General features: G+C 45.7%; 3 protein-coding genes across 4 annotated transcripts; all 3 read left to right on the forward strand.

The window, feature by feature from the left end:
* Positions 1-2,711: 2,711 nt before the first annotated feature.
* On the forward strand, positions 2,712-4,622 carry LOC112897694 (alpha carbonic anhydrase 7-like). Its single transcript, XM_025966056.1, has 5 exons — positions 2,712-2,840; positions 2,994-3,211; positions 3,318-3,698; positions 3,769-3,822; positions 4,301-4,622. The coding sequence occupies exons 1-5, from the start codon at positions 2,729-2,731 to the stop codon at positions 4,397-4,399; spliced, it is 864 nt and encodes a 287-aa protein (XP_025821841.1). The 5' UTR covers positions 2,712-2,728; the 3' UTR covers positions 4,400-4,622.
* Positions 4,623-16,195: 11,573 nt separating this feature from the next.
* On the forward strand, positions 16,196-20,082 carry LOC112897082 (nitronate monooxygenase-like). Its single transcript, XM_025965278.1, has 6 exons — positions 16,196-16,583; positions 16,672-16,884; positions 17,652-17,747; positions 18,081-18,226; positions 18,338-18,560; positions 19,683-20,082. Exons 1-6 carry the CDS (start codon positions 16,443-16,445, stop codon positions 19,872-19,874), a joined length of 1,011 nt encoding a protein of 336 aa, XP_025821063.1. The 5' UTR covers positions 16,196-16,442; the 3' UTR covers positions 19,875-20,082.
* Positions 20,083-20,353: 271 nt separating this feature from the next.
* Positions 20,354-24,097, forward strand: LOC112897083 (nitronate monooxygenase-like). 2 transcript variants are annotated; one of them, XM_025965280.1, is made up of 6 exons: positions 20,354-20,723; positions 20,810-21,022; positions 21,905-22,000; positions 22,346-22,491; positions 22,601-22,870; positions 23,699-23,835. In XM_025965280.1, the coding sequence occupies exons 1-5, from the start codon at positions 20,583-20,585 to the stop codon at positions 22,830-22,832; spliced, it is 828 nt and encodes a 275-aa protein (XP_025821065.1). In that variant the 5' UTR covers positions 20,354-20,582; the 3' UTR covers positions 22,833-22,870; positions 23,699-23,835. The 2 variants fall into 2 exon arrangements, with proteins under 2 accessions (XP_025821065.1, XP_025821064.1); XM_025965279.1 differs by having other exon boundaries at positions 20,357-20,723; positions 22,601-22,820; positions 23,699-24,097.
* Positions 24,098-24,717: the final 620 nt, after the last annotated feature.

The following is a 24,717-nucleotide window of genomic DNA, read 5'->3' on the forward strand; positions in this document are numbered from 1 at the left end:
TGCAAGTTATATATACCATCATAATTAATTATTTAGTTAATCTATAAAATATTATTGGACATCCACCTGCATCCACTGCACGGAATCGACCCAAGGTCTGAGTTTTTAAAAGACTGCCAAGTGTTTCAAAAGCTGCGAAGATGCTTGTCGCGCACGCTGCCGTCAGCATGCTGAAAGATGGCATCGCAGCCTCAAAGGCAGCGGCGTGTTCCTCCTCCGCTGTCAAACTTTTTGTTTTTTTATGCACTGGTGAGCGTGCAGTTCGAAGGCGAGTTGTACGGTGACATACGAAATATACGGCCGTTATTCTTCAACCAAGCATGTAAATTACTCTGTTCGGACTGAAACTAGCGCTGCAAAACAAGGACGGACAGCAACACGAAACGGAATGATCACACAGGACCAGCAGCGGAGTCAGAGATTGGCTCGTCTTACCGGTGGACCCGTGGTGGTCTAGTGCCTGCCCATCCCGGCGGCGAGTGGTTGCGGTTGCCGCCATTTGACGCCGATCGAGCGAGATCGCGTGCCTGCCGGAGGCCGGAGGGAGAGTCCGGTGAGAACCAAGGAGCAAGCGAGAAGCACCGGGGGGGGGGGGGGGGGGGTGGGGGCCGACGGCGTAGAGCCGCAAAGGCCACGGGCACCGCGGCGGAGGGCGCGCGCAGCCAGGGGACCCCGCGGGCGCGGCGCCGGCCGAAATCATTCGGTTTCTCGGCAAGCTCCGCGTCTGCGAGAGGAGCACGCGGACGATTTGGATGCGTGGAGCGAGACACGAGGATGCTCCGGGAGGCACACGGTTGCATCGCCAGGCAAAAATCCTCCCTGGTGATGGGCTGGCGCCAGACAAAGCACACGGTCCCGATCGAACGGAATTTTGCTCGCGCCGGCTGGTGCAGGGGATGGGAATGAACAAGTGTTTTGTTCGTGTTCATCTGGTACATGGTGCACAGTGCACACCGACAACAAGCCAATTTTGGCAGCGCTATATATATGGTCAGATGGGCCTCACTCATTGGGCCGGACAAGGCCTGGCAGATTTCGGCCGGCCCAAGAACGGCGGTTTTTTTTTTATAACAGCACGGCAGGGTTTAGTACCCCGTGTTGTGCTTGGGCCGCCACCTCGGCGCGTGAAGCGGCTGGGCGTAGCCTATCTAATTGTTGGCCCGACGCAGGCTCGGTGGCCCATCGTATACAAGGCCACTCCTCCATTCGAAACCTCTCTCTTGCACTTTCCAGATGACTGCATTCAAGCGTGACTCATTCTCATCGTGAATACGACTGCATTCAAGCGTGACTCATTCGGGTACCTTGCACTTTCCAGATGAGCTCACGCATCGGCGAACCAGCTTCAATCGGATCAGATCAGTGTGAGGACAAGGATGACGGAGACTGCAGGCTCTGGGCAGCGGCGCGGATTCGACCGGCGTGGCGGGCCCTGGCAGAGTTCGCACGGGTGACGGGGCAGCCGGCTTTGTTTTGGAGAATGGAGGCGAGGCTGCCATCGTCGTTCGGATGTGAGAGAGGGAGACGAGGTGGCACCTACGGGCTACGGCGCGGGAGAGGGAGGTGCGGCGAGGAAGGTCTGAGCAGGGAGACGAGAGAGGGTAAGCGGGAGGGAGAGATCGGCCTTGGAGAGCGGGATCGGAGCCCGTCGACGGCAGCCGCGATGAGAGAGATGGCGATGGGGAAGGGAGTGACGAGGAACAACGGGAAAGGGAGGAGCGAGCTGTTTGCGAAGGGTCGGGGAAATGCTAGAGCTGGACGACGCGCTGTATTGAGTACCGACCGTCCGATTTAAGCCAGCACGGTAACCAACGACCGAGATTTTCCCGTGACGTGGCCCAATAAAGTTACCCGGTTTGAATCCAGGATTCATGGGTAGAGATTTCTGCGGCGTTAGCAGGTTTTTGAGTTTCGAAGCGTTCCAAAACTTTTGAAAACAAATTATATATACGAATGCACTATGGATGTGCATCGATTTAGATTTTCTTTTTCAAAAACTACTAAGTATATATGCTTTTTGAATTTTGAATAATAGCAGGATTTTACGATTCCGCCGAAGAAGTGGCCGGCTTGCAGTACTGAACGTTATTTCTAGAACTACAGAACAGCCGACAGCGAGTTCAAGAGTCGTCCTAACTCCGAAGTCTTAGCACTGCAGTCCAGACAAGAAAGCCTAGCTCGTGGGGGCCGGGACACGAAGGACCAATGCGATGGAAAGTCTAGGCATGTACCCACTGATGCAGCGCATGCTCCAATGGATCGACCGCAATCCACAGCGTGTACAGCTCTTGATCGACGACAGGAGAAGCTCGCCGTGCATGCATCCTGCGTGTGCATCGCTGCCTCTACCTACGTACGACGACGACTCCGCGACGCGGGCCGTACGCCTTACGGCCCCCCTCCGCCGTTCCCGTACCCGGCGGCGACCATGGATGCGCATGCGAGACAGCAAGTCAGCAACGCGGGTAGACGGCAGAGGATCGGAGCGTCAGCTTCCTGCGGCGTGTATCATGCGTACGCGCGTGCGCCCTCGCCGTCCTCGATCGTCCTCGGCCGTAGCGGCAGGTTTGTTTGACGCGAGCGGCCGGCCTCTTGCTGAGTGCTGACGAAAAGAGTCCAACTCCGACAAGCGTCCCTGCTGCCATGCATGTGCGCCCCAGCACATATATATACCCCCACCCTGCTCGTCACAAACCACCCACCTAGCTCAACGGCCACAAAGAGCAGCATGGGTGCTCTAGCTCGCCGCCGCCACCTCCGCCACGCCGTCGGGGCGCTCCTCGCCGCCGCGTTCCTGCTCTCTGCCGCCGTCCCGGGCGCCAGGGCGCAGGAAGAAACAGGCCAGTACTGAGCTCGATCGATCGAACGCATGCGGTCATCTATGTCTTCTCCAATCAGTCGTGGCCCCACCACCATGCGTGCTTGTGCTTGTGCACCTGTCCATGTCCATTATGCATGCATAGTATCTGAAAAATCTGGTAGGTCGGTTGCAGAGGACGAGCGCGAGTTCAGCTACGTCCCGGGCGCGGCGAACGGCCCGGATCGCTGGGGCGAGATCAAGCCGTCGTGGGCCAACTGCAGCCACGGCCGGATGCAGTCCCCCATCGACCTCTCCCACGACCGCGCCACGCTGGTGCGCTCCCTCGGCTGCCTCGACTACTCCTACCGCCCCGCCGAGGCCACCATGGTCAACCGCGGCCACGACATCACGGTGCGCCGTCGTCGCCACCACTACTCCGGCGGGCAGCGCATGCACGATCAACTACGAACAATGCATGGCTAGCTCCAAGCAATATGACACTCTGTGTCACTCGCAGGTGAGGTTCAGCGGCGACGCCGGGAGGCTGGTGATCAACGGCACGGCGTACCGCCTGCGGCAGCTGCACTGGCACACGCCCAGCGAGCACACCGTCGACGGCCGCAGGTACGACATGGAGCTGCACCTGGTGCACGAGAGCGCCGAGAACAAGGCCGCCGTGATCGGCATGTTCTACGAGGTCGGCGCCGCCCCCGACCCATTCCTGAAGAAGCTGGAGCCCGCCATCAAGCGCGTCAGGGACACGCGGGACCGGGAGGAGCCCATCGGGTTGGTCGACCCCAGCGGGGCGCGCGCCACCGGCAGCGTGTACTACCGCTACATGGGCTCCCTCACCACGCCGCCCTGCACCGAGGGGGTCGTCTGGACCGTCTTCCACAAGGTACACGCTTTGCATGGATGGCTCTTGTGGTGTTCGCGTCCTCAAGCTTCCAAGTGCTCTATTTGTGCAGGTTCGCCCCGTGGACGGGTACCAGGTGGAGCTTCTCAGGGATGCGGTGGATGATGTAAGTCTCGATCTCGTTAACTTCGTCGTTCTTCTTTCCTCTAACTTCCACACGCCTGACCAAAAGATTCAGACTTGGCTAGAATCTGATAAAAGACGGTGATAAAAGACGGTGTAAGAGCATCTTCAGCACATTATTCATACCTCATGCCTAAAACACACACTCTCTCCCAATAATTACTTTTATATTTTTTGGGTAATCGTTGCTGCAGTAGACTACCAAAATCCAATCACTATTTAAATAGGGTAGAGGGAAAAATCCTCTTCATTTAGGTGATTAAAAAAAACTTTTAGGTAATAGGAATTGGATTGGTAATCTGCTGGAGCATCTCTAATAATTAAAATATTAATTTTTTAGTATTACGAAGAGAGATGAGTAATCTATTGAAGATGCTGTATGAAAGGACTCTGATTTTGGAGCTGGGGAGCTTGACTGACCAGGTGTCTTTTCTTGCGTGCGTTCTTATTACCTGCTGCAGGGCAATAGGAAGAACGCGAGGCCGCTTCAGGCCGTGAACAACAGAGACATCAGCATCTTCCGTCCGAATCCCTATGCACGGGGTAAACAGTACTACTAGATGGTGATGTATGAGCTGATCAACAGGGATACGTAGTGTGGTAGCTTATTATGCATGGCAGATGACGACACGTGTTGTGGTTCTCTCCTACTTATCTGCCTTAGTTATGTGACTAAATAAAACACTGGGTCATGTATGTTCTCATTGGTATTGAGCTTGCATGCATGCTCTGAAGAAATAATTTACGTGCCCACCATGTTGGCGTGGAGATTGATTTGATTAAGGGACGCAACTGGCTACCAAACGGTGTTTTGGTCGGAAACTTAATTAACAACCATTTTAGTTTCTCTCTTAAAAGGATTTTGTGCTCGTAGACTAAAAGGGAAGGGGATGAATTAGGCAAATTTAAATCCTTAAACTATGGTTCAAACTAAATTGTACAAAATATAATCTACAACATGCTATCTAGATACGCAAATACGGTTCATCTAGCATGTGTTTGGTTTCTGGGTCCAACTGGGTTGGATTGGGTTGGACCCGCATTTGGTTGTGAGTGTAGATGGGTTGGGTCTAACCCATATGGGAATATTCTCCTCAGATGCGGGTTGGAATGGTTCCTCCAAATCAAAGCGATCAATCCAACCCACTTCGACAGTCGCACCTCCGTCGCTTGGGCTAGCGTGAGAGCGAGCGGGGGGCCACCTCATTTGAAAATAAGTTTTGCAACCTGCCAAGATACTACACTAAGAAAGTAAAGACACACAAGTTGCAAGAGTAATGCGGAAACGTAAAGGAGGGATAAGAGAAAGCAAACTCTTAACGCAAGGATTCATCCCGTAGTATTGGTAGGCACTAAGCCACCCCCTAGTCCACGTTGTTGAAGCACTCACTAAGAGTATTGCTTTCCAGTCGCCAAGTCTATTCCGGAACTCCCCTTGACTTTCCACTAAGGTTCATGCCAAGTCCCCCGGTCACCTTGATACCGCCTTCACTATGGAGCTTCCCACGAAAGAGGGGTCTCCTCGTTCCCCGCACAAGCTGTCGTCGCCGCTCCACACCAAGCCGGAGGATCGAAGACTTGCCGACGAGCCACAAAGACTCCAATGGGCCGACACACCTGAAAGGTCCCTAGATGTCGCGTAGAGGGGGGGGGGTGAATAGCGTTCCTAAAAATTTCAATAAAAACAACAGCGGATAGTAGAAACCAGGCTTAGCATGTTCAAGTCGGCTCAGCCTCTTTGAACCGGTTCTGCTGGTTTGCAAACATAGATTTGAATACTAAGCGAATTTAACCAATGAAAGTTGGATCCAAGAGTTACCACAGCCTTGTAGAGGTATAAGCTTATAGATCCATGGACAACCTACACTCAAAACACTCATAACAAGTAGATCGGGCTAGGAACTCTAAAAGTCAACTAGAACAAGGATATGAACATGAAGAACACAAGAACAAGCAATCGAGAGTGGAGATGTGTCGATTTGTTTACCGAAGTTCGGCTACTTCCAATGAAGCACCTGCGTCTCCGTTGAGGAGCTCGTTGGGCTTGAGTCTTTTTCAACTCGATCCTTTAAGCTCGGTCTATTTCAACTGCTCCTAATTTCACTATCTTGATCTCTTCCCTTGTGGAGGCGAGATCGATGCCTTCACAAATTTCCTGCGGCTCACCACAATCTTGGGAGCTTGCCGGGCAACGCCTAGCCGTCTTGGAGGATTCACCTCCAAGAGTAACAAATGCTTCACGAATTGCTTGACCAAGTCCACAAGTGCTAAAGGATGGGAATAGCTCACTCTTGCTTTCAATCACCCAATCTTTCACCTTCTCAACCCAACTCCCAAAACTAGCAGTTGCAGTAGAAAGTAAGTTGAATCTCTCAAGATAGGTTAAGACAACTTGGGTCCTCGGGCAATTTCCAAAAACTCCCGAGCAGCCAAGTCGGCTGAGCTAGTATAACAAGGTTGAGCTGGGTGAACTAGGTTGAGCTGGGTTGGGTAGGCTGAGCCGGGTTTTAACTAAAACCCAAGGGCTCAACTAGGTTGAGCCGGGTTGGGCTAGTTGAGCTGGTTTTGAACTAAATCCCGAGCACACAACTCGGTTGAGCCTTTCAAACAAGTTGAGCCGAGTTGGCAGCATAATGCCAAATTAAAATGGTTATAACTTCTCACTTCGAAGTCCGATTTAGGTGATTTTGGACTATGAAAATCTTATTCAGAGGGCTATCCAACCCAACAAAAAACAAGCACCAAGACCCCCAAATGCATGTGTTATGCCATGTGTTTCTCTCAAGTTAGCACTTGGATTTTGTTAGTTTGAGCAGCGAGACTAGTCATACCATTCAATGTCGCATCCCTCTTGATAAAACGGCATATCTATACTCAAGATCAAAGATAAATTCTAATTCAACCACTTGAGCTTGAATAACTTGAACCTTGCCACTTTCCTTCAATTTTCACTTCATGTGGGTGCAATCTTTCTTGTCTCTTAAGCGCATCATCCTTCAATTAGTGACTTGTGATTCCTCAATAAATATGATTAACAAACAACTTCATATCCACAATCCACTTTGATTCATCATGACTCAACAATGATTTGATGCTTTCCAACATGACACTTCTCATGGTCTTGATCGGTTGCTTGGCATTTGACCAATACTTGCTACTTCACCCTAGCATCAGTTTCTTGGCACCAAGCCATTTGCTTGCCGTTCACCATTGCTTAGTTTCTCGTAACCATGATATTGCAAATCCTTCACCATCTTGCCATCTTGAGTACCTTGAGCAGAAGTTCCTTATGGATTAGGTCTTCCACGACCACGGGAGCGCAAAGGAACCTTAGCAATGACCTTTCTTTTGCCCGTGCGGTGAGCAATCGGTGAATCTTCAGTTGCCTCGGAATCAGATGATTGTGGTGACTCAATTTCTGGTGAAGCTGCCCTCTGTTTCCCTTTCTTTTTACGAGCCATCTGAAGCATATAAGATGGAAATTAGGATGGCATAGATAGGTAGGAACAGAAGCTTGAATTTGGCGGTTCAAGCACCTGTAGGAACTTCTGACAGGGCTCGAGCCGATCCAAAAATCCATGAATCGAGAGATTGAGCCCACCAAAAGTTACAAGATTCTAGGCCTGAGTTCTATGATGTATATGGAAGCCATCCTTTAAAGAAAATCATCTAACTCATTCTACATTGAGAGATCAGGCGACGTAATTTTTGAATTATTTACCTTGAAGATTTCCCACGCGAATCGGAAGAAAGATGGAGAGGATCGGATCTTCCGTGGAGCGGAGAATCCAAAGAATCCACGAGCAAAGAAATCCCACGGTTGAAACATGAAATCCCCACAAGAGTTTGAGAGAGGAGAGAAGGAGGTGTCGGTGCTTTTGAGAAAAAAGTTAGGGTTTGAGGGGCTGGCTAACGGGTATTTATAGGTTCAAGTATATTATTAGAAGTTCCGATGGGGGGCCGAAAGTTTCGACGAAAAAGAAATTTTGAACCCGAGGATCCTCGGTCGGAAGAATGGTGGAACATCCGATGGTCGTTGGAAGTTCCGGCATGGCGTCGGAAGTTTCGATGGTAGCTTATTTTCTCCAGAAGATAGATTTTGATATTGAATGAATTTTGAGATTTTGAAACATATGGCTTGTAGACATATGAGACAACTTGACACTTTGTGATCAGCCACAAACAACAATATATAATAATATATAAAAACCTTTGCGTCGGAAGTCAATTTTTGATACAAAGATCAAAATCCAAATATTTAAAAAATAACTCAACACACGTAAATTCATTTTTCCTATCTAGGTTGCAATAAAGTATGTGCAATAAGTCAAGCCAAATTACGAGAATCCAAAATATTTAGTTCACTCCTCAAAGCACAAAACCTTTGCTCATCTAGAGGCTTAGTGAAGATATCGGCAAGTTGCCATTCGATACTCACATGACGTAAAGCAATATCTCCCTCAGCCTCATGATCCTTTAAGAAATGATGTCTTATATCTACGCGCTCTATTCAGGAGTGTTGCATTGAATTGTTTGCTAGCTTGATAGCACTCTCAATTTCACACAAAAGCGGAATCTTGCTAAACATACAACCGAAGTCACTCAACGTTAGCTTCATCCATAAGAGTTGGGCACAACACGCACTCGTTGCAAGATATTCAGCTTTGGCGGTGGATAGAGCAAGGAATTTTGTTTCTTAGAGTTTCAAGAAACTAGGGACCTTCCAAGAAATTGGCAAGTCCCCGTGGTACTTTTTCTATCTATCTTACAACCGGCATAATCCGAATTGGAATAGCCAAGTAAATCGAAAGTGGCACCTTTGGGATACCACAAGCCAAGGTTGGGAGTGTGTGCCAAATATCTCAAAATTCTTTTAACAGCTATTAACGAACATTCCTTGGAATTGGCTTGAAATCTTACACACATGCATATAATATCGAGCCTAGTGCACAAAGGTAAAGAAGAGAGCCGATTAAGGAGAGATATACCTTTTGATCAACCGACTTCCCTTTTTCATTGAGATCAAGATAACCACTTAATGCCATGGGTGTCTTGATGGGCTTGGCATCGTCCATGTCAAACTTCTTAAGCATATCCTTCACATACTTGGTTTGACATATGAAAGTCCGTTCCTTCATTTGCTTGACTTGAAATCCAAGGAAGAACTTCAATTAACCCATCATGGACATCTCAAACCTCTTGGTCATGACCCTACTAAACTCCTCACAAAATTTCTTATCAGTAGAACCAAATATAATGTCATCGAGATATATTTGGCAAATAAAGATATCCTTATCAACTTTGTGAGTGAAGAGAGTAGAACAGCTTTGCCTATTATAAAGTCGATCTTGAGAAATAAATTCTTAAGTCATTCATACCATGCTCTAGGAGCTTGCTTAAGCCCATAAAGCGCCTTATGGAGCTTGTACATATGATTTGAAAATCTTGGATCTTCAAAGGCCGGCAGTTGTTCTACATACACCAACTCAGATAGGGGGCCATTCAAGAATGCACTTTTCACGTCCATTTGATAAAGCTTAAAATTATGGTGAGTAGCATACGCTAATTGAAAGGATCTCAAGATGCCTAGAGGGGGGGTGAATAGGCTTATCTGAAATTTAAAACACTTTACATACTGTCAGTAACACAGATGTCCGGATACTTCGGAAATGTGTCCGGATAATCCGGGTTTTGTGTCCGAAGTTTCCGGAAATATGATCCAGAGAGTCCGGGTATGAAATAATATTTGCACTAACAAGATATTAATGCTGCAATTTAGATCGAGTAAATTTAGGCAAGCTAGTGGTACCTTAGGAGTATTTCTAAACAGTTGTCTTGCTCTAGAGACTAATATAAATATAGATCGACCTTAAACCCTAGAAGACTAGTCTCACAAGCAAATATATAATAAAACTAGTAAAAAGCACAAGAAGTAGATAGAATTTGTTTCCCAAAGTTCACTCCCAAAGGAGCTACGTCTCCGTTGAGGAAGGATTCAAGAGACGATCCTCAAGAACCCCTAAATTCCTCTTCCAAGGGTGAGACCAACGCTCAAACTCGAGGATACTTACTATGAGTTCCGCCGCGAGGAATGAACATTACAACCTTCTTGTGGTGCTCACAACTTGCTTGAACACTCACAAGCGACGCCTAGCCGTCTAGGAGCTTGAAGCTCCAAGAGTAATAAACTTGAATCCATCGGCTAAGGGTTTTGTGCTTAAGAGATGGAATGGAAGCTTTCTAGCACGAATCTTTGCTCTTGCAACTATCTCACTTGATTCCCCTAAGAAAATCACTCAAGAATAGAAGAGGGGAAGTGAGAGAGCTCTCCTTTGCTTGCTGGCTTGTTCTGTTTTGAAATAGGCAAGAGAGAGGTAAATGAAAGGGTATGGGGGTATTTATACCTCCTCTCACAGAAACTAGCCGTTGGGAGAAGGATATCCGGATACTCCGGGTATATGTCCGGATACTCCGGGCATAGTGGTCTGGAGACTCTGGTCCCAGAGAAACTTCAGATGAGTAACAGTTACTCGGAGACTCCGAGCTACTGTCCGGATACTCCAGATCATAATGTCCGGATATTCCAGACATTGTACCGGACATTCCGGATAAACATGGATTTTCACAAGAAGACTATTTTTAGTGGTAGGTTTGATTCTAATGGCTTTTGTAGGTTCTATTTGAGCACAACTACCATGTCAATACATGTGGATCAAAGTCCCTCTTGATAGTACGGCGTTCCTATACTCAATTTCAAAATAAAATATAATTCTTCAAGTAAATTTGAAACACCGCTTTTCATTTCCTTTTTGAGGGGTCATGTTTTTGTAATACGCTTTGCTTCATCATTCTTAGCCCCTGCACACATGCTCGATAACATGATTAGATATACATGTGCTTTGTCATCTTTCACCAAAACCAACTAAGGGGTCTAGATATCTTTCACTAATAGAATACGAATTGACTCAAGCCTAGCTACGGGTGATAGGTTTCACCAAAATCCAAACCTTCAATTTGGGTGAAATTTTTTGCAACTAACCTTTCCTTGTTCCTTGTAGTGACACCATGCTCATCTTGATTATTTCTAAATACCCACTTACTGCCAATCACATTTTGCTTAAGTCATTCAACCAACTCCCATACATCATTTCTTGTGAATTTGTTCAACTCCTCTTGCATGGCAATTATTCAATTCAGATCATCAAGTTCTTCATCTATCTTGAGAGGTTTCCAAGAGGAAACAAACAAGTAATGTCCATAAAAAGTTACTAAACATGAACGAATAGTTATCCCTCTTTGAATACTTCCAAGGATATGGTTAACGGGATCATCCCATTGAACTCTTTGATGAACTCTTGGATGAGGCACTTGTGACTGAGGTTGAATAGGTCGCCATCATTATCATCAACTTGTGAAGCATCTTCTTGGGCATCCCCACCTTGTTCTCCCCTTGATTAATGCCATGAACTTGATCATCACCATGAACTTGACTTTGATCTTTAGTTTGTTGAGAACTTGGTGGTTCAACTCTTGTGGATGATGATGAATCATTATTTCTTTCTTCAACCGAGGTTTGAGCTTGAACTTCACGAGGCCTCACTTCTCCTAGGCCCATTCTCATAATTAATAGATTTGGGGGTTCCTCTTCATCTACAAGGTTTTTTGTCAACTTGCTCTATTTGAGAGCTGTTGGATTCATCAAAAGTTACGTGCACCGTGATCTCAACACTACAAGTAGTTTTGTTGAAGACACGATAGGTGTCGGAGGAATTCTCCAGCCGGGTGGCGGAAAGCACCCGCCTAATCCTAGTTAAGGATGGGTTTGGAGGAGACTTAGGAGCGCTCGATCGGTGGACAGATGAACACAGGAAGGACACGAAGATTTAGAGTGGTTCGGGCCGCCGGAGCGTAATACCCTACGTCCACTTTGGTGTTGTATTGGCTGTGTTTCTGATTGTTGAACCTTGGATGTTCGATGTGTTCTAACGAGTGCACTCTCCCTTTTATAGTCCAAGGGGAGTGCTTACACTGAGCGGGTCCCCGACATGTGGGTCCGGCTTACAGGAGCCTGTTCTACGAGAGATATAGAGGTCATCTCCTCGAGCTCCTCTCCGTAGTCCTCTCGATCGAGAAGTTAATGTGCGTATCTACAGCCAGGATATGGCCGTGTACAGCCTTGTCTTGTACAGTGTCCGGCGTCAGCGTTACCCAACAGTGAAGCCGTGCTGTTACTGTTGGGATGGGACCTTCGGTCAGAGGGCGAGACGGGGCTGTCCTGTGGCGCGCGCACTGTTACAGCGCACGCCTTGGCCCACCTATTACAGGCCATCATCACGCGCGCAGCGCCGTGACGGGACTGCACACAGTCCGCGTACTGTGCGCGGTGATACGACACGCCACCTTCAGAACGGGCGGGCTTACCGCGGTGTCAGCTTACCTGCCCCGTGTGTCAGTGGCAGGCCGCACCTTTTGACTTTGGCGCGCCCGACTCAGCTACCGCATTGAATGCGGGTAGGTGAGGAGGCGACCCGTAAGGGGCCTCCGGCCGCAGGCACGCGGCGGGGCCAGCCCCGCTCCTCCCGCTGGGCAGCACATGGCGGCACCGGACCCCTTCCCGGGGGAAAGGGGGGTCCGGGGCCCCCGTGGCTGGTCGGAGCGGGCCGGCCTGTGATGGTCTGGCCATCACACGTGGCGGCTCCGGACCTCCCAGGGGAGGCCGGGTCTGCAGGAGCTACCCGAGGGCTCTCCCGCCCGCCTGGGTGTGCAGAGGCCCCGGACCTTATGGAGCCCGGGGAGGGTCCGGAGACCGTGGTCCCAGCAGTCAGGCCCGGAGGCCGTATGCCACGTGACTCAGAGGTGAGGGGGTGTTCATGGATTATGAGAAGCCAAGGGCCTGGACACCCTAGCAGGAGGTACCCCTATCTGTGTGTACCGACAATAGGCGTGTTCATTAGTATCATAACCAAGTAGAAAGTCTTCATCAACCTTTTGTGCAAACTTTGAGCGTTTGATTTTGCTTGTTAAGTATGAAACACTTACTACCAAAAATTCTAAAGTAGTGCACCTGAGGTTTGTTACCGGCGATTATCTCGTAGGGTTTCTTGTCCAAGTATTTATGGAGGTAGAGACGGTTGATAGCATGACAAGCCGTATTGATTGCTTCGGCCCAACAGATATCTGGAGTCTTGTACTCATCAAGTATTATTCTTGCGGCTTCAATCAATATCCTATTCTTCCTCTCTATAATACCATATTGTTGAGGTGTGTATGGAATGGATAACTCATGCTTGATTCCTTCTTCATTAAAAAATTCTTCAACATTGGTGTTCCGAAATTCCAAACCATTATCACTTCTTATGTTCTTAATCTTCAACTCATATTTATCTTGAGCTCTTCTAATGAACTTCTTATTATTTTTTGAGTCTCACTTTTATCTTGCAAAAAGAATACCCAAGTAAATCGAGAAAAATCATCAACAATGACGCGACCATATTTGTTACCGCCAATGTTTTGCAATAGGTCCAAACAAACTCATGTGCAGAAGCTCCAATGATCTTGATGATGTCATCATATTCTTGGCGGGATGTGGAGCACCAACTTGCTTCCCAGCTTGGCATGCGCTACACAAACTATCTGTTAGTCCTATGATGTGCTCGCCTTTTTAAGTTTGGCCTAGCTTCTCATCCCAACATGGGCTAGTCGGCGATGCCAAAGCCAACCCATACCGTTAAACAAATCTTGAGCTCAACTTTCTCCGTAGAGAAATCAATAAGAAAAACTTTATCCTCCAAACGATCCGTAAAAGCAATAGAGGAATCCTCCGTTCTGAAGACGGTCACACCCTCATTAGTAAAGACACAATTGTAGCCTATTTCAAAAAGTTGCGAGACCGACAACAAATTATACCCTAGAGTTTCAACCAAATAAACATTTAAAATAGAGTTGTCATTTAAGATAGTAATTTTACCCAAATCAATCACATCTCCTTTGTTATTGTCTCCAAAGATAATAGTTTCTTTAGATATATCATGAAGCTCTAGGGATGTGAACAAATCATTCTCCCCGGTCATATGATTTGAGCATCCACTATCAAGCAACCATGCGGTGCCATTGGAAAAGTAGGCTTACAAAACAAGTTAAGCTTGAAATTTAGGTACCCAAAAAGATTTACCTTCTTAGTGTATGCTCCAACATATTTGACCACTATTTTACCATTATGGTCCATCATCATCATATAATATGTGGTGTAACTTGGTGACGGCTCATGCTTAGCCTTGATGGGAGCTTCATCTTTCTTCTTGGATTCAGAGTGAATGGTGGTCACACTATATGCAATGTTCATCAAATCTTTAAGGTTTGATCCTTGGTGAACATGACGTATTCCTTACCTTTGACCACCTTCCGGTCATTTAATTTGCCTCCCTTGTAATGTCCAAGTCCATTCTTTTTGTTTGGATATCTTCCATCCCTATAGTTTACCTTAGACTTGGATTTGGTATTACCTTCATATCCATTCTTTACTAACATGTTCAATCTCTCAAGTTGAGCATCCTTTGTTTCGACCAACTTTTCTAGCTTAGCCATATTAGTAACACAAGATTGCACATCAACTTTATAATATTTTGAGCACTCTTCACTTGTGGAGACATTGGAGTCAAGAGTCGCTTTAGAATTGATTTTGGTGCTTTCCCAAAGAGCATTATAGCTAACTTTAAGATCTTTGTACTTGGTCGTTAAGCACGAGAAGCTTCCTTAAAGTTCACTATGAGTGGCTTTTAGGGAAGTTAGAGATTCATTTATTAAAGTGGTCTCCTTTGACATCCTCTCTTTTGAATCATTAGTTAGAGATAAATCAATGACTAATTTTTCAATCTTCACCTTTTTTTAGGAAGTGCCTTCTCTAAGGCAAGGTTTCTCTCCTTCTCAAGGATAAGCAAGTCCTCATGCCTATCGAGACACTTCTTCTTTTTCTCCAATTTCTCCATAAGCTTTTTAATTTCTTTAAAAACTTTCTTTCCAAGTTCTTTGATCATAAACGTTTTATCTTGCTTTTTCTCATCATCAAAATTATTTTATGTACTATTAGATGTGGTGAAAGAATGAGAGGAAGAGGTGGATGATTCTTGTACTTTAGTCTCTTGCCATGAGACAAAAAAGAGTGTCATCTTCATCATCGAAGATGTTGTCGAAGAGTTTTCTTGAAGACTTGGCTATGCCTAGAGTTGACATACCTTCATAATCGGAGTATTCATAACTAGACTCTCACTCTTGATCAACATGAGCATAAATTTGATATTTCTTCTTATAATCCTTGCTGTTCTCCTTATACCTCTTCTCCTTCTTTTCTTCGTAGGATAAGGGATGGGACATGACCCACACCCTACACCACCAGTTGTAACTACTCGTATAAGAGTAAGATTAGTCGGAACATAAGAAAATTACACGATTATTACTAAGCTAATATCGGATTAGGATTTTCATATAACCCTATCCCCCAAACTATATAAGGACGGGCAGGGACACCTCCAAAATAATCATCTAGGGCAATATAAGTCACCACACAGGACGTAGGGTATTACACATACTGCGGTTCGAATCTATCTAAAGTTTTAGATCTCGGCGATAGCTTACCTCCAATGTACCGCCTCAAAGATATCCCTCGATAAACTTGAACCTTAAATAACGATACAAACCTCCGCGAAATTGGCCAAAGCTGCGTTGGTCGGACCTCAAAAAAGCTCTAGCGTTAGCGATAGCGTTTGGTTGGATTAAAGTTACCGCAAACGTAAAAGAAATGGAAAAACGGTGCTAACGCTTCCCGTGTAAGCCATTGCTTGATTTGTTTGATTGGTCTCGGTAATGGTAACAGATCAACAGTGCACGAAAGGAGATAGTAGAGAAAAGCAACTCGAAATCTGGGAAGTAGAGATGGGCAACACTTCCTGGCCTAGCACGCGGGGCCATTTTGAGAGAGTTGTGGTGCTTGGTTAACAATTAACGCTTGGAGGTGGGCGGTATCTGCTCTGCACTATCTGGTAACCGATCCCACCGTGATGCGATACCGGTACAGCTAAAACAAACACAAAGTAATAGTATTAGATATCGCTGTAAACGGACGACGACGTAAAACAGCCCAACCAAACGCCTTCAAATTACTTTTCAAATATCCAATATGATGAAAACTAAAATTTTCCGTGGAAACGAAATCCACTTTAAATTACTCTTTCCGTTATAAATTATTACTCAAGTGGTAATTTCGGACGGAAGGTAAGATAGCTTTTTCTCTCGGAAACAAAACCATGCTTCCTTTCCGGCTCGCCACGTAAACCCAGAGGCAGAGGGGCGGCGCGCGCCGTCCGCCGTGACGTCCTCCATGACGCCGGGCGGCGTGGACGGACTCCCCGTTCCCCCCTGCCGCAGCTTCCGTCGCCGCGCGGCGCGTCGTCTCACGGGGAGCTCCACAGCGACCTACCACCGGGCCCGACCGGGCCTACTTAAGCCTTCCCCCACCACCTGCCGCCGCCGCACCCATCAGGCAGCTTCGAACACGCGGCAGCGGGATCGACGGCTGCCAACTGTTGAAGTGCGCTCCGCGCTGCTAGAATGGCGTCCGGGTGGAGGGGCATCCTGGGCTTGGACTACGGCATCGTGCAGGCGCCGCTCGGCCCGGACATCTCGGGCCCCGAGCTCGCCGCCGCCGTCGCCAACGCTGGCGCCATCGGCCTCCTCCGCCTCCCCGACTGGGTACCCGCCGCCTCCTCTCCGTGCTCTTCATCTAGCTTTGTTATCTGTGTTGTCTCGGCAGACCAATTTCTTACTTTCGTGACTGCAGCCGGCGCCGGATCGCGTCAGAGAGCTGATTCGGAGGACGAGGAGCCTGACGTCGAGGCCATTCGGGGCGGCCATTGTGCTGGCGTTCCCGCACGAGGAGAACCTGAGGGTCGTGCTGGAGGAGAAGCTCGCCGTGCTGCAGGTGTACTGGGGGGAGTTCCCGAGAGAGCGGGTCGAAGAGGCGCACCGCGCCGGCGTCAAGGTCTTGCATCAGGTGCGCGGCATTGCTTGTAGCAGTACGGTTACAAGCGCCACTTTCCTTATTTAAATGCTGTTATGCAAGTGCTTGTTAGAATTCCATCCATGGGATACATCCACACTTAATATTCTGACATTGTAATTCCAATTTCCTTAACTCGTATACTTGTGGCGCTATTGTAGCCAATTTACTGTTTAGAAATTCTTAGGGTGATAGAGGAAATGCAAGATGGATACATGGATTGGTTGTGTAATAAATAGGATTTTGCTTATCTGCGGTTAGGCTGTCCCACGGCCCACGGCACACGGCAGAGCCTTGATTCATGGAATGGGGTTCGGAGTTAGCATTGGATTGTCTAATGAAAATGTTCAATGCACACTGTAGTCAGCAGCAAAAGTTTAATGCACCAAACTGCAAATAATGACATAGTAGACGAATCCACCTTAACATATTAGTTTGTCTTGCCTTCATGCTTGGTAAACGAGTTATCATGCCATCATCGCTAATTTGTATTGAAAGTTCCAATTTCTCAAATCATCAAGAACTACCTTATTTGAAATGCATACAAGATTTAAAATCATAAGTCTTCTAAGAGATGGGCATCAGTTAACCTTAGGAAATTTAAAAAAAATCAGATACTACGTTTTATTTAAGTTAGCTGATCAGACAGAAGTGAATGAAGCTTGGTGATGGTGACATGAGAACTCCAGTTCGTGTAATTTTTTGACACTGTTTTGATTGATTGCTTCATGAGCTTAGACTTTTGATCGATATGTGAACAGGTTGGCAGCCTTGAAGAGGCAGTGAAAGCTAAAGAAGCCGGTGTAGATGGAATCATTGTTCAGGGCCGTGAAGCAGGAGGTCATGTAATTGGTCAGGTAAACAAGTATTCCCTGCTGGTTCTAGTTTCAGCGTTGTCGCAATGCTGCTGGGAAATGTTTCAAGAAACACACATCCCGTCAACCTATGCAGTCATTTGTGCATATAGAATCTCCACCGTGCTACAGATTTCTTTCCTGAGCAATGCAGAGCAGCATTTTCTGCCACCATGCATATTTCAGTTAATGTGCTATATGCAAGGCTAGAATCAGCTTCGGGCCCTGTATGGTTTCATCTCTAGAAGCATAACATGCATTTATAGCTTGTGACCATTTAACTGTATTTTTCATGAATGATCTCTCAATAAGCTTCTATTTGGAAAATAAAAATAGGAAGGACTGTTTCCACTGTTGCCGAGAGTAGTAGATCTTGTTTCGGACTCTGGCATTCCAGTTATCGCTGCTGGGGGAATCGTAAATGGGCGTGGCTATGTTGCTGCATTGGCACTTGGTGCTCAAGGCGTTTGTTTAGGAACAAGGTATTCTCTCGGCCTGTTGTATCTTTTAGCTGCGGATATATGAAAACGAAGCCTTTTATTTGTACTTTCCATATTATTATGCTCACGTTACAACGGTACTTGAACATTCAGGTTCGTGGCTACTGCAGAAAGCTTTGCACATCCTATTTATAAGCAAAAGCTGATTGAGATGAGTCGCACAGACTATACAAATTTGTTCGGACGTGCTAGATGGCCTGATGCTCCACAGCGTGTCCTGGAAACACCCTTCTATGCTGGGTGGAAGAATAATCTGTCAGATCAGGAAACAGAGGAAAGCCAGCCCATCATAGGCCATTCTATCATCCATGGCATGGTATGTATTTGGATACTTGATTTTCCCTGAATTTGCTCACTCATTCTGAATTTTGTAAGTATCCATTTTTCATATATTTTCTTCTGCATTTGTTCTGCTCGGCTGTGCTATTTATTCCAATTATTTGCACACTTAAATAATCCCTCTGATTCAAAATATGTGTCGTTTGAAGAATCCTACTGGCCACATTTATTTTAACTTTGACCATCAATATATAAAGAATTACATAGACTGCGCATCATGAAAAGTGCATATTTAGTTATCTTTATTTGAATGTCATGTTTTCATAGAAATTGTTGGTCAAAACCCTGTAAATCATGTTGATGTCCCAAATGTCAAGTATTTTGAATCAGTGAGAGTAGTAAAAGAACTAACACTGAACACTAGAATCTGAGTACTCTATTGCAAATGAGAAACACGAGTTACGTAGTTGGAACTATGAAGTTTTTTTGACTGGTGCCTCTAGCTCGTCTTCCCCCTAGGATCATACAAAAAAGTATATGAAATTTGGTGCTCCAAAGGAAAAAAAAACACAGTGGAACACTTGGGGCGAAAAAGAGATTAGGTCCAATTCAAAGTGCAGAAGCCCAAAATAGAAGTGTAGAATTTCTCATTTGCATCCAATATAAAGAACCGGAACGCAACTATAGTTGAAATGGTTATCTACTTTGTGGAATCCAACTTAGTTTTTTTTTTCCTGAGGAACAAATCCTACTTTAATTTCAATTGATTAGTGCTAAATTCACCTCAGGACATGATGAAATGGCTATTACTTGTTTTGCTTTCAAATCAAAATGGTTATTATAGTGCTGTTTTCTGTGGACATGGTTTATGGAAGTAGTTGCAGACCTTTTCCATCCGGAATTCTAAATTCATAGTATCTCAGCTTGTATTATTTTCGTTCTTTCAACTAAACGTTGGCTCATAGTATTTAATCTATTTACCTTTCTTTGAACCATGAGTTTTCAAGTGGAAGACAAACACATATATTGTGAAATTCGTACATCTTGGATCTCTGTAGAGTAGTTCGCCCTACCACTTATTGCAGCTTCAATTGCACATTTTGTACCTTTTGGATCTGAAACTAGGAATGAAGAACTGACAAACAATTCCTGACTCCAGCGCAAAGATATTCGTCGGTTTGCCGGTACTGTTCCAAACGCCACAGCTACAGGTGATGTCGAGAGCATGGCCATGTATGCGGGTCAGGGTGTTGGGCTAATCACGGAGATCATACCAGCTGGTGAAGTTGTCAAAAGGCTGGTCGCTGAAGCAAAGGATGTCATCAGAGAAAAGCTTTATGATTTGGAGTAAGATCTTCCTGAACTGCAAGCTGTATCTACAAAGCATCAAGTATTTGCAAGTAGTCACCCACCAGAACAACTGGGATCACCATGTTTGCTTCTGTATGCTATTTGTAAATAATAACTGTTGAAAATAAATGAGACTACCAAAGGTATTCTGTCTGCCAAAATCTTTGTAACGAAATACTTCCTGAATTATTTTTGTATGTGCCTTCTCATAGACCTGAAGGGTCTCCTTGATTGTTCCTATGCTTTTAGAGTTCCAGTGCGTTGTTGCTATGTGACTTAAACAAAAACCTATATCGCTTTCCTGTATGATTTTGATCATTCGACAAAGCTAAGAAGCGTCTAGGATTGTAAGATTGCCGCGTTGGGCTTATGCACAAGAAGTTAAAAGAGTCATCGTCATCTTCATCGCTGCAGTGCAATTGTACTCCGCCAAGCAGTGATCCATGATGCCGAGCGGCGTGGACGGGCTCGGGCAGTCGGGCGGCCGCAGCTGCCGTCGCCGTTGGGCTACACCGCTACAGCGACCTGTCTCCGCCGTGCGGGCCCCCCATGAGGCCGCGACCCGACCGCGCTTCGCCTAACTTTAACCCCAGCCACTCGCCGCAGCCGCCGCATCCAATCATCTCGCAGCTTTCGAACGAACCGGCACGCAGCCTGGTTCTATCGGCCGTCAGAGTTCGGCAGCTGTGCGCTGTGAACTCGCAACTAGATGGGGTCCGGGTGGAGGGGCGTCCTTGGCTTCGACTACGGCATCGTGCAGGCGCCGCTCGGCCCTGACATCTCGGGCCCCGAGCTCGCCGCCGCCGTCGCCAATGCCGGCGCCATCGGCCTTATCCGCCTCCCCGACTTTGTACGCACCTCTTCCTCTCCTTATCTTTAATTTGTTACGTTTCCTGTGTTGTCCCGGCTGATCCCTGGCGACGTCGCTGACTGCAGCCGGCGCCGGATTACGTGAGAGAGCTGATACGGAAGACCAGGAGCCTGACGTCGAAGCCGTTCGGGGCGGCCATTGTGCTGCCGTTCCCGTACGATGAGAACCTGACGGTCGTGCTGGAGGAGAAGCTCGCCGTGCTGCAGGTGTACTGGGGCGAGTTCCCGAGGGAGCGGGTCGAAGAGGCGCACCGCGCAGGCGTCAAGGTCATGCATCAGGTGAGCGCCAACAAACGCCAGATCTCTTATTTACTTGCTGTTATGCAAGTGTTTGTTCCAATGGAGGCACGTAGCACGGGGTTAGCATTGGATTGCCCACTTAAAATGTTCAAAGCACACAGTAGCAAAAGTTAATACCTCAAACTGCAAATAGTGATACAGTAGACCTAATATCATAGGAAATCTTTGCAAATGAAGCTGGCCTGTCTTCATCTTTTGGAAAGGAGTCATCACGCATTCATGCTTTTGTGTCTAATTTGTAGTGAAATTTCCCATTTATCAAATCAACAACGGGCTGATTATATTTCAAATGTATACATGATTTCTTCTATGAAATGGAAGCAGTTAACCCTCGATCACATACGTGATACTCTTAAGTTTGACCGATGTGATTCTTATATAAATAAAACAAATGCTCCTGATCAACAACTTCAACGAAAATGTTTCAATCCACAGTAGCTACTGCCACGTGATTTGATGATCTGTGGTATACTGGTAACTGGCAAGGCCCTTACTGCTCTGCAAGGGTTAGTCGTTGAAATTTGACAAGCTTCTCCTGCTGTTTGCTCCCTTCTTCCCTTTTGAACTATCCAACATCATATATAAAAAGGAAGGAGGTAGTACTTTGTAATACTTTTCTTACAAGAAGTGTCTAATATTGAGCTACCAATTTGATGATCATACTAGGCTATGCCAAGTTTTGGCAACATTTTGTAAGGTAAATGTCATTGATAACCATCCAGTAATCTTTGGTTTTTGTTTGAGACTACAGAGGTGCATTTGGTGTTTGATGGTGGTGACATGAGAAGCCCAGTTCGTGTAATTCTTGACATTGTTTTGATGGATTGCTTCTTGAACTTAGACTTTCTTGTATATTAACAGGTCGGCAGTCTTGAGGAGGCAGCGAAAGCTAAAGAAGCCGGTGTAGATGGAATCATTATTCAGGGCCGTGAGGCAGGGGGTCATGTAATTGGTCAGGTAAATGTAAACCAGTATTCCCATCAGGTTTCTAGTTTCTACTTTGTTGAAATACTGTTGGGCAATCTTTCAGTAAGCACATGACCCATCAACATATGCAGCCATTTGCCCATTTGTGCATTTAGAATATCTACCAAACTATGAATTGCTTTCCTGCAGAATGCAGAGCAGCATTTTGCTACCTATGCGTATTTCAGTAAAAAGTAATATATACAGGCTTGATTCAGCTTAAGGCCCCCATTTGGTCTCATCTCTAGTAGCGTAACATGCACTCACAGTTGTGTCCTTTAAATGTCTTTTTACATGAATGTTCTCTCAATCAGCTTCTTTTTGGAAAAAAAACAGGAAGGACTATTCCCACTGTTGCCAAGAGTAGTGGATCTTGTTTCGGACTCTGGCATTCCAGTTATCGCTGCTGGGGGAATTGTAGACGGCCGTGGTTATGTTGCTGCATTGGCACTTGGTGCTCAAGGTGTATGCTTAGGAACAAGGTATTCTCTTGGTCACTCGTGCTTTCATATGGGGATATATCAAAGCTGGGCCTTTACTTTGTAATTTGCATAGTTTATGATCACATTACATCGTTCCTTGAACATTCAGGTTCCTGGCTACTGAGGAAAGCTTTGCACATCCTATTTATAAGGAAAATCTAATTGAGATGAGTCGGACAGACTACACAAATGTGTTCGGGCGTGCTAGATGGTCTTATGCTCCACACCGTATCCTGGAAACACCTTTCTATTCTGGGTGGAAGAATCTCCCAGATCAGGAAACAGAGGAAAATCAACCCATCATTGGGCAGTCTATCATCCATGGCGTGGTATCTATCTGAATATTTGATTTGTCTTCAATTGTTTTCACCCATTTTAGGTAGGACAAGTTGCATTTTCTTTTTCACTTGTTCTGCCATATGCCCAAATTGTTTCAAATTGTTGAGGCTTAAACAGTAACCAGAACTATAGCACACCGATAGTTAAGACGTTAGAACCCTATTAGTCTTGTTGGAAACAAAATACATGATCCATATAGTTGGGCCCATGAAGTTGTTTGTGTTAGAGTATATTTGGTATAGGAAATATCTCGTGGAGGTTTCTTGCCCTCCAACTCTTGTACCCCTATATATTTGCCCTCGAGGCTCACTGCAATACCACCCACGATTCATATGCAATCTATCCTTCCTACAGTTTGACAGTAGCTCTAGCTTGCCCTCTTGATAGAATCGTGGACAAAAGTGTGGAAATTCAGCACTTATAAGGAAAAAAAAGCATAGTACAAGTTTTACCCGTAGAAGAACTGCCGTCTTTTGCAAGACGCTACCAATAAGAATTTGGATTTGGAACTCTGGCAGCCATAAATGACCACAGTAGTTTGCAGAGTCGTACTTACTGAATATGATACATTGGTACACCCCCAAAACGTCCTCCTTTTAGTTCTTTGTCAAAAAAGGAGTTCTCTATGTTATATTTTTGTGGGATGAGCATCATTATGCCAAATATACCTTGGACATGGTGAAAATTTAATCTATTTGCTTTTCCTTTGAACCAAAATAGATTAATGGAAGCCGAAAGTTGATACTTTTGAAATTTGCATATGATGAATCTCTGTATACTAATTCCTTCACTGAAAACTTCCGCACACTTTTGTACTATATGTATCTCAAACAGAGAATGGCAACTAAACAGAAATTTTTGGTTGCAGCGCAATGATATTCATCGGTTTGCTGGTGCTGCTCCAAACGCGACGGCGACAGGTCATGTCAGTAGCATGGTCATGTATGCGGGTCAGGGTGTTGGGCTAATTACGGAGATCATACCAGCTGGTGAAGTTGTCCAAAGGATGGTTGCTGAAGCAAAGGCTATCATCAGAGAAAGACTTTCTGATTTGCCGTAAAAGGCTTTGAACAGGTTTTATCTAAAACACATGAAGTATTTGTAACTTGTAAGTAATCACCAATCAGAACAAATGAGATCACCAAGGTATCCTACTCTTCATTTTTATGACAATGTTATCACTGTACTGGCAAACTTATAGTGGTGGTGTTTGCTTCTATGTGCTGTTTGTAAATAATGACTAACATAAATATTTGCAGTAGTACAATGTACTCCCTCTCCCTCTGGTGCTCCATCTTTTAGAGTTCCAAAGGGTTCCTTTGGAACGTAGGATCTCGAGATGTAGGAATAGGAAAAACAAAGGATTAGAATTAGCTGGAATTGAGAACGCAGGAAATTTTCATTAGAGCATTTGGATGTGACCCAGGGAAACACGACTTTGCAGAGAGAGAGATAGACACAGTTTTCAAGAGGTTGGGCCTCAAGTCCTCAAGTTAAATTTCCTCTAGAAGTCCTAGTGATTGAGCCATTGCATATGAATTTTATTGGATTTTAGGATGGCCAATCCTTTGTTTTGAAGGGTCACATAGGGAAATTCTCTAGGATTCAAATTTTATGAAATTCCTGTATAAATCGTAGTTCCAAAGGGGACCTTAAGATATTCAAGACATTTTTTTGCTATTAGTTTCTATGTCTTTTGTGTTGGCATAACTTAGTTAAATTGGCATGCTATGAAAGCACTTCCATGATGAATCTAGTGATAATGTACTCAGTAGTTTCAAACATAATGATTGACGGTTTTGCAAAATTTGATCAATCACATCCTAAAGCTTGTTTTGTGTTGTTTGCTTTAGTCCCCATCCAGCCATCCAGGCCAAGCTGGCCAAT

The sequence above is a fragment of the Panicum hallii genome, chromosome 6 (genome assembly GCF_002211085.1).
Source record: "Panicum hallii strain FIL2 chromosome 6, PHallii_v3.1, whole genome shotgun sequence".
In the NCBI taxonomy this organism is placed as follows: domain Eukaryota; kingdom Viridiplantae; phylum Streptophyta; class Magnoliopsida; order Poales; family Poaceae; genus Panicum; species Panicum hallii.